The sequence below is a fragment of the Rhamphochromis sp. 'chilingali' genome (genome assembly GCF_963969265.1).
Source record: "Rhamphochromis sp. 'chilingali' genome assembly, chromosome: 4".
NCBI lineage: Eukaryota > Metazoa > Chordata > Actinopteri > Cichliformes > Cichlidae > Rhamphochromis > Rhamphochromis sp. 'chilingali'.
In genome coordinates this window covers 32,341,600-32,357,843 of record NC_137948.1, presented here as the reverse complement: position 1 = coordinate 32,357,843, position 16,244 = coordinate 32,341,600, and the positions used below count along the sequence as shown (strand labels likewise).

The 16,244-nt window shown below is 38.6% G+C and overlaps 1 protein-coding gene across 1 annotated transcript in view; it reads right to left on the bottom strand.

Moving 5' to 3' along the window:
* The window catches only part of mslnb (mesothelin b), a 53,513-nt gene extending 38,236 nt beyond the window's left edge, over positions 1-15,277 (bottom strand). Inside the window, exons 1-34 of the mRNA XM_080881199.1 lie at positions 15,150-15,277; positions 12,800-12,897; positions 11,339-11,357; positions 11,194-11,227; positions 9,785-9,907; positions 9,357-9,556; positions 9,170-9,273; positions 7,759-7,871; positions 7,374-7,601; positions 7,175-7,249; positions 6,835-7,073; positions 6,111-6,195; positions 5,828-5,971; positions 5,498-5,700; positions 5,298-5,407; positions 5,085-5,203; positions 4,810-4,986; positions 4,427-4,458; positions 3,895-3,992; positions 3,741-3,763; positions 3,548-3,569; positions 3,429-3,456; positions 3,259-3,337; positions 3,021-3,167; positions 2,678-2,886; positions 1,670-1,770; positions 1,454-1,572; positions 1,174-1,350; positions 1,047-1,078; positions 849-946; positions 591-607; positions 478-499; positions 365-392; positions 181-265 (exon numbers count right to left, since the gene is read on the bottom strand). Coding sequence (XP_080737325.1) covers positions 181-265; positions 365-392; positions 478-499; positions 591-607; positions 849-946; positions 1,047-1,078; positions 1,174-1,350; positions 1,454-1,572; positions 1,670-1,770; positions 2,678-2,886; positions 3,021-3,167; positions 3,259-3,337; positions 3,429-3,456; positions 3,548-3,569; positions 3,741-3,763; positions 3,895-3,992; positions 4,427-4,458; positions 4,810-4,986; positions 5,085-5,203; positions 5,298-5,407; positions 5,498-5,700; positions 5,828-5,971; positions 6,111-6,195; positions 6,835-7,073; positions 7,175-7,249; positions 7,374-7,601; positions 7,759-7,871; positions 9,170-9,273; positions 9,357-9,556; positions 9,785-9,907; positions 11,194-11,227; positions 11,339-11,357; positions 12,800-12,851 — 3,342 coding nt within the window. The 5' untranslated portion in view covers positions 12,852-12,897; positions 15,150-15,277. The remainder of the gene's footprint in view (positions 1-180; positions 266-364; positions 393-477; positions 500-590; positions 608-848; positions 947-1,046; positions 1,079-1,173; positions 1,351-1,453; positions 1,573-1,669; positions 1,771-2,677; positions 2,887-3,020; positions 3,168-3,258; positions 3,338-3,428; positions 3,457-3,547; positions 3,570-3,740; positions 3,764-3,894; positions 3,993-4,426; positions 4,459-4,809; positions 4,987-5,084; positions 5,204-5,297; positions 5,408-5,497; positions 5,701-5,827; positions 5,972-6,110; positions 6,196-6,834; positions 7,074-7,174; positions 7,250-7,373; positions 7,602-7,758; positions 7,872-9,169; positions 9,274-9,356; positions 9,557-9,784; positions 9,908-11,193; positions 11,228-11,338; positions 11,358-12,799; positions 12,898-15,149) is intronic.
* Between the last annotated feature and the right edge of the window lie 967 nt (positions 15,278-16,244).

Here is a 16,244-nt window from a genome sequence, read left to right as displayed (position 1 = left end):
AATGATAACAACAAAGGTCGATCAAATGGACCAATACGGCAAGGCCGTGATGATCCATTTGGCAAAGTAAATCCGTTGGGTATCCTTGCTGGTCTTCAGACAACAATTCTGACGGCTAAAGAACCAAATGGGACAGGCAAAAAAATAAATAAATTTAAAAAGATTATGTGACGCTCTTACCGAGGCACAAGCCAGTTGCTCAACGGCCAAGTCACAGAGGTTTCCGCTCGTCTGTGCACTGGTGAGTTGGAGCTGCACTGCTGTTCTGTGGTTTCAAAATAAAACATGTGATTGGTACTTTGTTGACATCTGGGACAACGTTGCATAAAAAGTAAACTCTCCAACAGGTTCATGTAAATCCTACCTGTTCAAACCGATACAGATTTCCGTTTCTGTACCAAAAAAAGGAGAAAAAAAAGTTATAAATTGACAATAAAAAAAATTGCATTTTTATGCATAAAGAAGTGGAGAACTTACCATTTGCCGTGCTGACATTACACTTGTAAGAGAAACAGACACAGAGCACATTACAAATCTACTATATTAAGACTAATGTAAGACAAAACAAATAATCTAAAACATACAATTACCTCTCCAATGATGCAGTCTGAAATAAAAACACAGGAAATGCAAATCAGTTTAATGTATTTAAAAAAAAAATCAGTTCAGTAATAAGCTACAGTTAGACTGGATGTTATTCCTGACGCTTGCTAATTATTGACAATTTACATTTAGCGTGTCCATAGAGTAGGTGGTGTGTGGAATAAGATGAAACAGTGAAGAGACAAAGCTGGATATAAGACTTTGAGAATTAGTGTTCTAAATCTTTATGTTGATGTAACACTCACCAGGTGGTAGTTGGTGGGATAGAGCCTCTTTAGTCTGTGTGATAGTTGCAACAATGCCAAGAGAAACCACAGGTATGGCCAAGTCCAGTCTGGCAAACCTGTAACATGTAAACACACAGATTTTAATCATAGTGCCAGATTATATAAAAAAGTTTAACCACTTCAAAAGTGCCGAGTATAAGTAGATGTGAAACTCACAGCGTTTTGTATGAAGAGCAAGTGAAGTTTTCCTTGGAGGAGAAAGAAAGCAAACATCATTCATTACTTTAACAAGCACAGGAAAGTAAAAATGATGACTTAACAGGAAGGCAGCTGCTCTTTTTACCGGGTGAATGAACACGGTGAGGTTGGTCAGGAACTCTGTGAATTTATTCTTTTCAGCAGACACGGTCAGGTAGTCAAAGAGCGCGTTGATGATGACAGCTTTGTCCGGCAGATTTGGAAGCGACAGCGACAGCAGCTCTGCGCTCTGTTGTGCAGTCAGGAGTGTCAAGACTTCAATCTAAAAGGAAATACGAAACAAGTGAGAGTTATTTCTATTAGTTCCCAGCTTTGTTTGTTTGTATTTTTTAAAATCGCGTCAATTAACCGAAGTCCCATCTCACAGGGTTGAATTGTGGGTTGAGATGGATCAGCTCAGTGAGCGACAGAAGTGCTGAAAATGGACCGAAATTCTGCTGTATCCACACTGCAGTGCTGTTGGAGGTGGACACACAGCTGGAATCTAGAAGAAGTTTTGAAAAAGTAGAAATAACTGTAAATGATTGATTTTTAATTTTATTTTTTTAGTTGTTAAATTAAAATACGAAGCATGCGCGTACCTGAGCGTGGCTGCGTCAGGAACTGCAGTATGAAATCCTGCAAGACCAACTGCTGCTGGTTTGAGGTCATCTGGTTAAACTGGCTGATAAACGTCTGCAGTCTGAAAATGAAATCACGGCAAAAAGAAAAAAAAAAGAGAACTAACTAACCAATAACATTTTGTAATTGAAAAACAAATTTATATTTGTACTGCATGGATATAACAGAGAACCCTTTGGATTTTTGACTAAACCAACCGTTGTTGTATTGTTGTATTTCGACTCTTGATTTCAAATCAAATCAAATCAAATCAAATCAAATCACTTTTATTGTCACATCACATGTGCAGGCACACTGGCACAGCACATGCGAGTGAAATTCTTGTGTGCGAGCCCCACAAGCAACAGAGATGTGCAAACACAACAACACAAACGAGCAAAATACAAGAATGGCCAACCTGAAACTAATAAAATTTAGTCTCATCTGCGTGCCTTCTACACTTCCTGTCCTACTTGTCTTTTTGTTCTTGATGTTACAGCGAAGGTTGGTTTACTTTCATGCCATGTGCCAGCTTTACTGACTTGTTTGTGATTTTCCAGACTGTTTTCATCTGATAATGAATCGTTATTATCGCTTCCTTACATTTACGACTGATTTTTTTTATGTAATTACTCATCTTAAATATGAAAAATAGCAAACTAACAGCTAACTGAGATGTCATTGTAAGTAAAACTGTGAACTTTTGCAGATTAATTCTCTCTGCCATGCCCTATGATTTGCCATGCCCTTTGCGTCTTTCTTTAACAACTCCACACTCCATTCGCTGACAGTTTTTTTTTATTAATGGATACGACACGAAATATTCTAGACCTGAATGAAGTTCAGATCAAATTTAGAAATATTAATTGCAGAAATCCTCTGAAGGGTTCATCTTCACAGATGAATCTTGGAAATCAAAACGTGAACTGTGAACCACACTGGATGCATGCTGTTGGGTGTGTGCAGCAGCAATTCTGACAAATACTCACATTTCCTGGTATGACTGACAGGTCAGGTTTGTGCTGCTGAGACAGCGCAGAAACATTCCTGATGCGTAAGGCAAGAAGCTCCTCAGGCGGCCTGAGAACCACAACCTGATAACTTCGCTGTTCTGCAGCTGCTCATCTGTCAGCAGCGACACTCTGATCTCTCCAATCACATCCAAGACCTGTGGCGCTGATGGAATCACGGGCATCGGCTAAACAAGAGATAATTGAGTTATTTTAAAGGCGGATTAACTTTTCCCCAGGTCACAATTCTTGTAACTTAGTGTTTGAATGATTCATTTCATGAATCCTTATTTGTTTGTTAAAGCTTATTAAAGTCATTAACCATGTTAGCCAGGATGTCCAGGGCTGGGTTTAAAACATTGGAGACTTTAGTGAGCAGGATTTTCCACAGAGTTTTGGAGTGGGCGCTGTTCCCAGAAAGATTACACATCAGAAGAGATGCCAGTTGATTGGCTGTGAAGTTGTCCAGCTGGATGTGTGAAAGAGACAGAGGACGTGTAGTTATTCTCTGCAATAAACAGTAATGAGTCCTCACCGGCTCTGTTAAAGTAAATCATTACCTGTGCACAGGCATATTCCTCCAAGGGGACGTTGCAGGGAACTTGATTAAAGGTGTCCAAGTAAGACAGCAGATCAGAGCTTTGGGTCACACAAGACAGGAAATACACGTCAGAATAGAAAACAACTGCAGTAGCATTGCTTACTATGTAAATCCTATTAAAAGGGTTACCTGTTGACTCCTGCACAGCTCTGAGTTTCTGTCAAAAAACAGAAAATTATTTCTTTTCAGAAATCATACAAACAGAATGTATTAGTGTTTACGCTGGCAACAGTCAAAAAAAGTCTTACCATTGAGCGGGATTACCGGGCACTGTAAAAGACGGGATTAACAAATTAAAACAATGATTGAAATATTATTCAAACCGTTGTGACAACCACAGCTTAAGAGCATTCAAATTAAGATGTGATATGAGCAGAAAAGACAACAGTTGTTGTGATTTGTTAGGATTTAAACTAAATTGTATAGAAGAAAAAATCTCACCCTGAGGTTCGCCGGCACGCACTCTGTCCAAATCAGAAAATAAAAAAATATTCAGTCAGCAAAAGCACAGGTTTAGGTCTACTTACATGGACTAGCTTAAGCTAGTGCACTCAGTCGTTTTTTGTCTTTGTGTTTGTGAGGCAGTGAAACGTACCGACAGGTGCAATGTTTATCAGGGCTTCTATAGTGGCCCAGGTGACTGGTTCCATTTCTGGAGGCAGAGATGGTATGGCTGCATAGAGCTGTGTAAAGCTGGAATACAAAAGAACACAAAACAAAACACATACGTAAATAAAGAGTATATAGAGAGCTACCCAATCAGACCTTCAGACCTTGTTTTTGTGATGTCCACTATTGAAAGCTGAAATTAAATCTGCATTAAAAATGACTACCTGTCATGTAATTAATTTTCTACATTATCCTGTATTAATCCAGTTAATAAGCTATATTAATGCCACAATGTATATTGTAATCTCATTTCTTTCTCTTTCTGTTTTCATTTCTGAATTAATAATAGCAATAGCAGTGGTTCAGTTTTAGCCATTAATGCATTGCTACGAAGCCTTAGCTTGAACATGGTTGCAGGTATAGTCTGCAGTGAGAGAGTTCTCCTGATTCACTGAACAAAACAGCTTGGAAAGAATTGTGAGGTTCATTTAGTCAGAAAACCAGTTAAAGTTACTCACATTTGTTTGTAGATGTCGCAGGAAGGATTGATCTGAAAAATTGCATATTTTATGATTAATATTTGAGAAAGGCTAAAGCATGCTCAACACCTATCACAGCAAAATCTCCAGTGTTAAATTATCACTGGAGAGTGTCTATATGGGTCCACTCCTCTGGGTGTTAAATACAACACTGCTGAGTGTTAAATTAACACTTTTGACAGTGTTATATGTTTAAAAGTAACCTAGTCAGTTTTGAAGATTAACAAAGACTAACACTGAGCAGTGCTGATGTTCTAACACTGGAAAATAACTCAAAATGTTAGAAATATTCCAGTACACTCTCTAGTGTTAATTTAACACGGGAGATTTTGCTGTGTACACATCTCAGCCAAAGCTGTTACCTCTCCAGCGAGCCTGACCAAAGCGCTGAGGACCTCTGGGTACTTCCTGGCTGCAGGTGACTCCGTCAGGAAGTTAAACACTTGGCTGATGACAACGTCTTTCTCTGGTGGAGTTGGGAGAGTCAACAGCAGCAACTCTACCGTCTGATTTGGAGTCAGGAGGTCAAGAGCCTCCAGCTGAGCGGGTTACAAAGCAGAAGAGGAGAGCACAATTACTGTATAGTAAAATTACTGCTTCTGTTAAGTCTGAGCACATCTGTGTTTTGCAAACTTACTCCAGAGAAATAAGGGTTGAGTGCGTAGAAGTCGAAGATAGAGGCAAAGCTCGAGAAGAAACCAAAGTTGAGTTGCAGCCATTCTGCGCTGTTATTAACTGCAGAGACACACTGGGGGTCTGAAGCATTTGTACAAACATTAACATAAATGCCAAAGGAACTGGTTTTGTAGTATCTGTGTGTTAATCTGTGTTGTCTGTGTCCTCTTCTTACCCGAGGTGTTGTGATTTAGCAGGAAGGGGTAGATGAAGTACTCGTAGATGTTGCTGCTGTACATCGGATCAGCATCCAAAAAGTTCATGCGTTCACTGAGCGCCGCCACACTGCACACAGCAGGGCAAAGACAAAGTGAGAACGACTGCACCAAACCACGTTCTCGTTAAATGAAAGAGAAATGAAAACGGTTGACTCACAGGGTTTGGTAAACGGGGCAAGAAAAGTTCTTGGTGCTGAGGCAGGAGAGGAGCTCTGGCTGTACGTCGGGCAGGAGGGGCAGCAGCTTGACCTTGAACCAGAGCTGGATGAAAGCTGGGTCCGTCAGGTGCTCCTGGGTCAGAGTTGCTGAGTTTGACTCGCTGAAGATCTGCTTAAACTCGGATTCCAACTGCGTGAAGTTCTACAGAGGATGAAGAACGAGGAAGCATTGATTTGCTGAAGCTGCAATGTGTGTAGTGAAAACACAAGCCTATGAAAGCAATGTTGTGAAGCTATAAGTCACCGTGGAGCTGTTGGACAGTACTCACTGCTGTGGAGAGCTCCTTGATCAGCAAGTTCAGACGTTGAGTCAGCTCTAGAACCAGCTTCAAGACGACGGCTTCTGTCATGGTCAGGTTGTTACGAGCAGCGCAGTGCAAGACATGAGCCACGTTTGCCACCGCGTCGGTCAGCTGACGGCACGGAAAGAAAAATCATCGGCACAGAAGTTAGAAAAACTTTTGACATTCAATTTTTTTTTATATGTCAGGAATTTAAGTGAAGAATTCAAAACATTCGAGTGTCAATAATCAAAGGTAAATAAAACCTCACCCCGCAAGGGCTCTTATCGAGGGTGATGCTACAGACATCCTGGATTTCAATCACCGTCATGTTGTCCATACTGTTGTCCAGACGGCTGCACAAAAGTAAAGAACACGCTTGAACACAAAAGACATAGTGATGCATCATCTTACAGCACAGCAACGTTCACACTGACCATGCTGGCAAACAGACACATTTTAAAAGGTGTTCTAGCACATGTGAAATTGACAAAAGTTCCTCAAAGAGTGACAAGTACGAAGGTTCTACAAGGAACGTAAAACTGCAAATTGTAACATTGACTTAGTGAATTTCTTCTGACCTTGAGTGACTATGAGATGCTCTTATGTATATTTCTCCTCACATTTTGAAACCAGATAATTACTTAATTAGAAAAATAATCATTCCTAAATGGTGCTAAAGCCTCTGACTGCTAATTACTGTGGTATTTATTTAAAGATTTGTTTTAGTTGCAGACTGGCTTTCTAATACCACTCTTAGCTTAATTTCAGTCTGCACTAATACGTAAGAAGAAATTGAGCTTTTAAAAGCACAGCAAAGAGAATGGGGTCACTATACAGCATAGCAAACCAAAAAAACAAGCTAAAACAGGCTTAACAGAGCGTTGCTGGATAGAGCTTTAGAGCCGCTGATGTGTCTACATCACTGATGCATTATTGATAGTTTTCCTATTTTCAATGGAAACCATTAATGTAAATGAGGAATTCCGACTTACAACACTTCGTGGAAAGCGAGCGTGATGTTTTCATGCATCAGGAGTTCTTCATCGGGCAAAAACCTCCGTAACAGCGGCTTCACAACGTAATGATACCAGTCTACTACATTTGTCACATCAAACTTAGGTCCCTCTGGGACCTCAGGTGCGCTTGGCTGGTATTTGCCAGCCAGCTCAGAAAGAGTCCAGTTGAGCAGGAACTGGGTCAAAGTGGTGCTTCTTATATTTGACGGATTTCTCTGGAAAAAACAGGTCAGGGGTCATTTTTTTTACCGGCTGTAGAGCTGTTTAGACAGCTTAGAGAGTGGCAACACATGAGTGTGCGCGTGTGTTTGTGTACCTCACGTGTGAAGGACACAAAATTATGAACAAAGCTCCCGATGGGTTTGAAGGCTGACATGAATCCATTTACGACCTGGATGTGCAATGAAGCAGAGGCTGTTAAATTTTACTGAATTAAATTTTTTATGAATATTTTTTCTAGAGATGAAAACATCTTCAATTATTTTTGCAGGTGGATGCGCACTCTGTTACTGTACCTGTTGGAGGCCTGGCTGATGTGACAGCTGTACTGGATAGGAGGGTGGGTACCCAGGGGTTGTCCAGTTGGGGCCCCATCCAGGGCCAGCAGTGGGTGATGGGCCAGATTCCCCTGTTAGCAGACTGTGGAAGACCAAGGCTAATGTGCCATTGTCTAAACTGGCAACATAAGGGCTCATGAGCAGCTCGGCCTTTTGTGCTGGAGACAACAAGTTAAGAACCTCCAGCTGTGAATGAAGAAAAAAAAGGAGTAAGAGAAGAAGAACAGGAAGAAGTGTGGAGCAGCGATATTTGTTGTGGTGGAGTTCTCTGTAGTGTCCAGATTGCCATAAAAACAGCTGTATAAAATTCATAAAATCTTAATTAAGGCTCAGTTTAACTCACTCCATTGAAGACCACATTGAGCTCTGAAAAGTCCTTCAAGCGGGCCATGACACTGAAGGCACCAAAGTTCTTCATCAGCCACTCCGCACTGCCTTCATCTGGCCTCACACAGCCTGCACACAGATCACACATTGACCGACTGTGTACATACTAGCAGTTAGCTCCAACATTTGAACAAACTGAAGCTTTAATTGTGACTTAATGAATTTCAGTCTGTCTGCAGACAAATGCAGATTTTAGTAAAACATAGCACTTGATTTGTTCTGATGCTTTATTGTCTAACATGAGAACTTTGCTTCTTCTTTTAAATTTGATTTTATCCATTTTAAAAACCCAAATAACTTAATTAAGAACAAAACACATTATTAGCCCTAGCTGCACTTTGACCCTGTCCTGTGTTGTTTAACTTCTGGACAATGATTTTCCTCTTTGTCACAGAAGAATGCAATCCCCACCCCATTCCCTGCACAGTGTTCCCTGTCGGGGTTTTTGTGTGTGTGACTGCTCCAAATCTAGTAAGTTTGGTGCCTCCTTTTTTTTAATCAAAGCCTTTAAACACTTTAAAAGCTATTTCTATTTGTTTTTTCTGTCTACAAATGTTGTTTAATACCTCAAAACCCACCAAATAAAGACCTCAAGAAAGTAACACAAGTTGTTGCAAGAGGCTTATTTGGACGTTATTATGCAAACAGGCTTTTTGCATGAATGACATTTATAACATCGTTGGCACCTTCAGTTAGTGACAGCTGCTAATTTGGTACAGAAACATTCAAAACTTTTGAGAAAACCTATTTATTTGTTGTTTTGAACACATCCACACACCGTTTAGCAAACCTCAGTAAATGATTAGATGCTTAGCTGTGTGCTGTGCTGTCTCCATGCCAGTACAAGCAAGAAGCAACTTTGTTGCTTGTGAAAGAGTTGTTGAGGGTCACATGATAATGAGAGACACTTCTAGAAAAAAGTTGTAGGAAATACCATTGCATGCCTTTGAGTTGTAAATATGTAAATATTAAGATGATGTTAACATGTTTGATCTACAAAGACTGGCACTGTAACTTTCATGTAAAGGGCCACGGTGTGAGTGTCTGAAAGGCGATACAGATACATTTCCCGGCACACGGTCATTTCCAAATCTGCTTGCAGTACTTTAACAGCTATTAGATAACACTTTGATAACCTGTGTAAGTACAATTTTGATAACACATGCACAATGCAGCGCTTAGGCCTATAGCAGCAGTTACGATAAATTAAGGTTTAGCTGGAATATGAATGTGAAACAGTTTCTATTTTTGACCTTAACTTGCAAAGAGTGATTAAATGCTAACCTCACAATACCGTGTGACATATTTGTACTGAAAGTAAAGTCTAGTTTATAGGAAGAAAAAGTTATTGGTATTAGACACGTTACCATCAACTGTTGCCGAAGACAGGAACGGGTACATAAAGAATGTGTAGATCCACTTTTGCCTGACTGGATCCATCTCAGAATAGTGTTGACTGAGCTCCTCCACTCTGCGAGGAGACGTGGGATGTTGGATTATTATACTAAAATCTCAAAATTACAGAAATAAAGATGAGGACAGTAAGAGGCCTACACAGTCTGGTAGGTGGAGCAGCTGAAGTTCCTGGTGCTGAGACAGGACAAGAACTGCTTGGTGATGGATTTCAGGAGCGGTTTCATGTTGACCTCCAACCACATCCTGACCAGATCTTGATTTTGTAGAGCGTCTGCAGTCAAGTCTAATTCCAGAGCGCCCTCCACACTCAAAATTGGTCCTCTTGTCATGCTTGATTTCTGTGGCAACAGTGATGGAGAGGCTTTATACTCACATGTTTCACCAATAAGCTACTCAGCATTCATCTGCTTACATGAAACCTACTGTCAACAGGATTTATAAGTTAGTGACCAACAAATAATGTCAGTGTTGTGACAGAATAAAAAAACAAACTTAGTCCATCCCTGACTGGTCATACTGGAATTTGTAACATCTGTTCTTCTGCTGAATGCTTGTTGAAGTCATACCATAAACGTGTACACATCCATTGTGGCTTCAAGAATTCCTTTCAGCTTTCGCATTTCATCTGCGCCCGTGTCTGTCGAAGGCAGGCCCACACACTGTAAGAAGTTCGAGGTGGCGTCTGGGACCTTGAAATTTATGACAAGTGGAAAAATTACTAAGATGGAAACCAAAAACAAAAATAATATTTCAATAACTAAAAAGCAAAAGCAATGAGATTAATTGTGCCTGATTGTGATTTATTACACTGATTGCCTGGTTACATGATTAATAATTCCTCTCATATAGTTGTACATATGAATACTTTACTGATCCCGCAAAGGAAATTGCTGTATTATGGCAGCAGCATAAAGAATAACAATAAAAACATCATTGTTTAAAACACCACAGCACCACACTGAAGGCCTTATTATGTGAAATAACTGTTAAAATAAAAAATAATAAAATAAGACAATAAAAATGATCTGAATTATTATAGCAAGATATATAAAGAGTTTGTTTTTAAATGTGACTATGTCAGAAGTCCTGAAGTTACTGTTGTCATTTAGTTTAAACAACAGGTTCACACCATAGATGACGCAGTTTTTATGGCAAGTGTATCTGATTTAGGTGTGCTGATTCTATGCTGATCGTTGTTATATACATATACACATATAAACAGCACTTAGTTTGTTTCCAGTTGCCCAGGGGAGATTTTGTTCAGATGCATATCTTAGCGAACTTTGGGCTGACACTACAAATCGGAACAATATTATGCTATGCTGTGAGATTTATGCCACTTGAATTAATTTCTAAACTGTCTCCTGTTCTTATAATAAGGTAGGTGTTGTTAATTTAGCTGCTAGCTAGCTAAATTAATCTTTTTACAACATTTGCTTAATGCTCTTAAAACAGGATATGTCACAAAATAAAAGTTATTAAAGTAGAAGTGATTTAATTCCGAAATAAAATGTATTCATAGATAACACAGAAAAATATTTTCAATATTAAAGAAAAATCTTTAATATTGAAAATATTTGTCATGAAACATAATCTTTCATCTTCTTAACGTGATAAAGCATTTCGCCATACTCGCATCAAATACTGGGAGTGTTTTCACAGTCACTCTTCAAAAGTATTTAATCAAGCTCAGTGAAAAAAACGATGTGAACAGGTCATGAGCTAATCTTGATCTTTTTGGTATGCGTTTTGGGCAGTTTGACAACTGTAGTCATAACAAGAATCTCATGACGGTACCTGTGATCTCACAACCACGCTAACGAAATAATATCCTAGCCATACTGACTGTTTGCATATATTCAAAGTCAGCTCAACATATGTTGCATGAAAAAATGTTTTAAAAGAATAGAAAGCAATAACAATATGACGTTTGTACTTGTAGCTTTGTGTTGTGTTGTGCTACAGTTACACTAACCTGTGTGCAGGCATCTTTTGTGCATACTCCATTACTGCACGATCCACCAATTACAGAAAATAAAGATTATACAGGTTATTGCATTTAGAAGAGTGTAAAATTTACAAGTGTAAATATTATGTCTGTTTCTGTGTCCTGATCTTACCTCTGTGCACTGGATCCTGCTGTTGGGATAAGACAGAGTTGCATGTTAGAGCTGAATCCTACCAATGCATTTCCCCAAAACTTGTTTAAGCAGCAGAGTTTGGAAATTATTTAAGTCCTATTTTTAATGCAAAATTAGCCAGGAAATAGCATACCAAATGTTTAAACTCTTTTCTTGTTTTTTAAATTGCTGATTTAAAGGCTGTGTGGGGCTAATTAGTGACATGATTTAGTATAAATGATTTGGTTTGAGTTTTTCAGAAGCATACAATCCACACCTCTCAGTTACAATTTTACACAAAGTCCCAGCTTGTTGTTTAATGAGGTTGTAGAAGGGCATCAAAAACCACCCGGATTTGTATATTTGTAATAGTAAAATGCTTTTTTTTCTCTCTCGAGTGTATATTATTAAAATGCTGATGCTAAAAAGAAGCTCCTATTCTATTCTAAGAGACTGGTTACAGAGAAGTGTTGAAACTGTCAACAATACTGGCATCATATACGGGAGAAGATGTCACAAAATGACCAAGAAGGTACACGTAGCTTTAAAATTGTGCTGCTGAAATAATATTTGGTCAAAATGTTTCTGGTTTTGTAATAACAATAATAATATTAATAATAATAATTTGGTTTCTGGACACCTTTCTAAAGCCCAAGGCCACCTTACAAAGCATAAAATATAAACAGTAAAAGGATAAAAACATTAGTGGTAAGAATTGATTCTAAGAAATAACCCATTGTTATTTATCTGCTTAAGCCCGTTATTGTTGTCTAGAAACTACCTAAACACACCCATGAACCGCACCATTGTTGCACCATTTTGACTCATTTTCATTATTCATGGCTTAAATAAATACTGGTGTCATGAAAAAACAAATATGTATAAATCCACAGCTGAAAGTAGTCCTCATCAAAAGCATCAAAAGCAAAGTTGACAGTTACGAGAAGTTCATGAGCCACCTGAACACGAGTGGGTTTTTAAAAAAAAGAAGTATTAATATTATCTTATAAATATTAATACGTTAATTTTAGATTATAGTATTTAAAGTGTATCATGTGTAAGTTTCTTAATCTACTGTCCAAGGCAAAATGGCCATTGGTCTTATGTGAGTGTCAGCAAAGCACATCAGCTGAGTACTTTCCCTCCACACTCTGGCAAGATTTTAATCAACATTAACTGAACCTGAGCAAATAAAGCTTGTGTGGATGAATGCAGATTTATTGTTCTAGTGCGTATTTACAGCAGCAGAGTAATGTTTGTGGGGCTACAATAGTCATGTTCCTTATGATTCATAGGTCATGGGAATAAAGGGACATGAAAATATCTCAACAACATTTGTAATGATGTGATTTTATTGTCAGTTTAGGAGATTTTTCCCCCAATCATGCCACCGGTCTTTCCTTTTAATGAGCTGCTGATTCTTATACATATATACATTAAACACACAAAACTTCCTCTTACCAAAGGAGCTCCCCAGTAGGTAAACCAATAGGAACAGGTAGCGAGCTCTCATAATGCAACCAGTCTCATGAGATGTGAGGGCTTTGTGTTGAAAATCACTGGGGAGAGAAGAAGAGAAAGCAGCTGACACAGTCATCCAGGAACTACAGGCATCACATAACTAACAGGTGGATTAATGATCGGGATGTCTAAATAACTGGCACTCAGTATCAAAGTGCTATATATCACATCTTGGTCAGACATCATCAAATTAGGGGCGAACCGCTTGTGGCTCAAGCCATCTAAAGCTTTAAACATTATATAACCAATCTTTTTAGGCAAACAATGAAAAGTCAGTCTATTACTGACCTTTCACTCGAATGTCTGTGTGTTTAGTGGCTGAAAGGAATCAGGGAGTGGCTGTTAGATGTCTTACATACAGCCACCTAAAGTAACCCATAACAAAGTGACATTAAAGCATGATGGGAGAACTGAAGCATTAGTGGAAAGAATGCTGAAACCCTGCCTCACACGGCTTATAACAATGAAAACAAAGATAACCTTCACATAACCCTGCTCATAAACCACATTGCAAATTGTCATCACTAGTAGAGTGATTCCTTTAACAAACCTTCTAATTTTGACTTTTGTGGCACTTTCCTTCAGAAATGACCTAAAACTTTATCCAAATCTGCTGCTGCTGCTTTTCACAGAACTGTCCGTTTGTTTGAGTACAGTGAAATCACGCAATGCACCGATGACTTCATCGTTACGCTTGGCCGTGGACACCATTGTCACAATGTTAGGCACTTGCTTCTGTTCCTTGAGAAACATATAAAGAAGTACAAACATTCTCGCACGCAATATTGAGAGTCATGCTGGTATCTTGAAATGCTGCTCCTTTACACGTTAGTCACTCAAACCAAACATGGGCCTCCACCTACATGTCAATTCTTTTGTAAGGGGTTTGATATGGTGACCAAAAGCTTTATCAATATACATGTGATTACTTTATAAGGAGCAGCTTTGATCTGCATTTGGGAGGTTTGTTTGTTTCCACAAAGCGGCCACACACTCACGAAACATACAAAACCAACATGACTTATTTAGCTTTTTGAGTTTTTCCTCAACTGTTATTTTTTATTTTACAAGACTTTTGTAAAAAAAAATTAAAAAAGAGGTCAAATTTGATTTTTACTTATGCCACACACAATGACCATTTCTAATCCAGCAACAGTCAAAATGTAATCATTTACTAAAAGAAGAGAAAAACCTATAATGTTATAGATAAATTGTGCAGTTCTTATCATACAAATATTTTACACATCGGCTCCCCCCAAAACTCTCGCCCTGTTTATGCCTCATCATATGTTGCAACAGCGAGAACAAATAATTATTTAAGGTTAAAATGTTTGCTCAGTATCAGTCCTCCTCCTCCTCGGCCCTTTGTACTTGAAAGACCAACACCACTGAGACACTTTGTGAATAATTTGCCATTTTCAAAGACAGAACGTGTTGGAAAACTTTAGTACTTTTAATGCTGGTTACACAGCATAGCCAAATTTGCAAACATTTCAAAATAAACACATGTAATATATATATATAAAAAATGACATTTCAGAGTTGTTGTTTTTCTAAATGTTAGCTTGAGATATATAAAGCAAATAGTACTGCATTGTTACTGGCAGTCATCTGAACTGTCAGTTTGTGGAGAATAAAATAGAGAATAAGAAAACGTGAAAAAATAAAACAAGCCATCCCCGCTAAAGATGCCTTTTATGTTCGAGTAAAAATAAGTAAATATAAGAAGTACTTTATTTTTTATGCTTTACTTATAGACATGTAATAACTTGTACTATTTGCTGTATGCACTTTGAATTTAATATTTTCCTGCTTCTGTGTTTAAAGATTTTTCAGTGTAGTATATTTTCTTATGAACAAGAGTAAAATATTTTGATCTCCTTTAGAAAGTCATATTTTTTATTGGTACCACTGTAAAGAGCACAGTGATGCCATTTCTTCGAGGATAACACACCAACCTGAAGACTCTTGGTTTAATAAGGTAGCTGTTATTTCCATGCATGCAATCCGCAAATAGCGCGTTGTCACTGGAGGTAAACCCTCGCAGGGCAAGAAAGACCAAATTATTATGAGCTGAAGGGATTTTCTGCTTTGTCTGCGTCTGTTTGCTACTGAATAACAAGCCTACATGCAGCAGTGATTAAAAACATCTCTTGAATAGAAGTAGATCTATGAGTTAAGTCTGTGATAAGCTTTAAAATGAGCAATATGTCCTTTTGATGGAGTTTCAAGGCTGAGTAGGAACTTAAAATGATAAAACAGCAAATCAAATCAAAGCCAGATTTCTTACCAGATCACGTCTGTAGGTAGAGTTGTTCAGGTCTTGTAAATCGCCTCTGTTAAACACTGTCTTCTGACACTGGAGGCACCGGCGCACGAGTGAAGGGTGTGTTTCCTTGTGACTGTGACACCGGTGATGATGGCTGAATCCTACCTGTTGCTCAAGAGGGCTGGCCCTTTTTCTTTTTTTGTAGCAGTGTATCATATTGTAATCAGAGCTTTTATGTAGATGACGGCAAGGAATCTGCTGCTTTGTGAATGTGTGTATAAAGTGGAGCAAGAGACATACAGCATAAAGTTATTTCTGAATAGCAGGTTGCACTTCCACTTTGTTTTTTGGATTTCTTGGCAACTTGTTGTAGACACCAAAATAAAGGCTGACTTTTTTCCCAATGATGAAAAAGAGATTTTGTCAGTCTTCAGGCTTTCCTCTGTCATTTAGTAACTTTTGTCGTTCGCTCTGTAAAATCAACATATCTACAGTAAATGCTGCGTCCAATCATTTTGAAAACAAGTTATTTTGGGTTTTGAGAGGCTTCATTTGCCTGTTATCATAAACACGTACACAGCATGGCATGCACACGCAGATCCAGTTAAACTGGTTTGCTGCTCTGGCTGAAAAGAGAAATGAATACAGGTTTTACCAGAGTGAATCGATTCAGGAAAAATGGTGTCCGACGGGTGCAGTGAGAACATACGTCAAAGTTATTTCACAATATGAAAAAGGAGAAGAAATCACGGCATGTCTCCATTACCTTTTTGGCTCACTATAATCAAGCCATTTTCACACACGCAACGCAACCTTGAACTACTTTTGATGTCACGCACCAGGTTCTTATTACAACGTGATGTCCAGATGTACTAATTTAAGCCGGTGAATTAACGGCGAGTGGTCGCGCTGCTTCTTACTGCCAACACTTTTTACTCACCTGAACTAACATTAGTTCATTATTAAGGACATATGAGAACCTTTAGACAGCCTCACAAATCTGTCCGCAGTTCATCTGTGAGTGACACACTCTTGAGCACTTCAAGAAAAACAATCCTAACTCACACTCGCTGGTGTATAACAAGTCTTATTGCTCCTCTTAAAGTTGACGGTTTG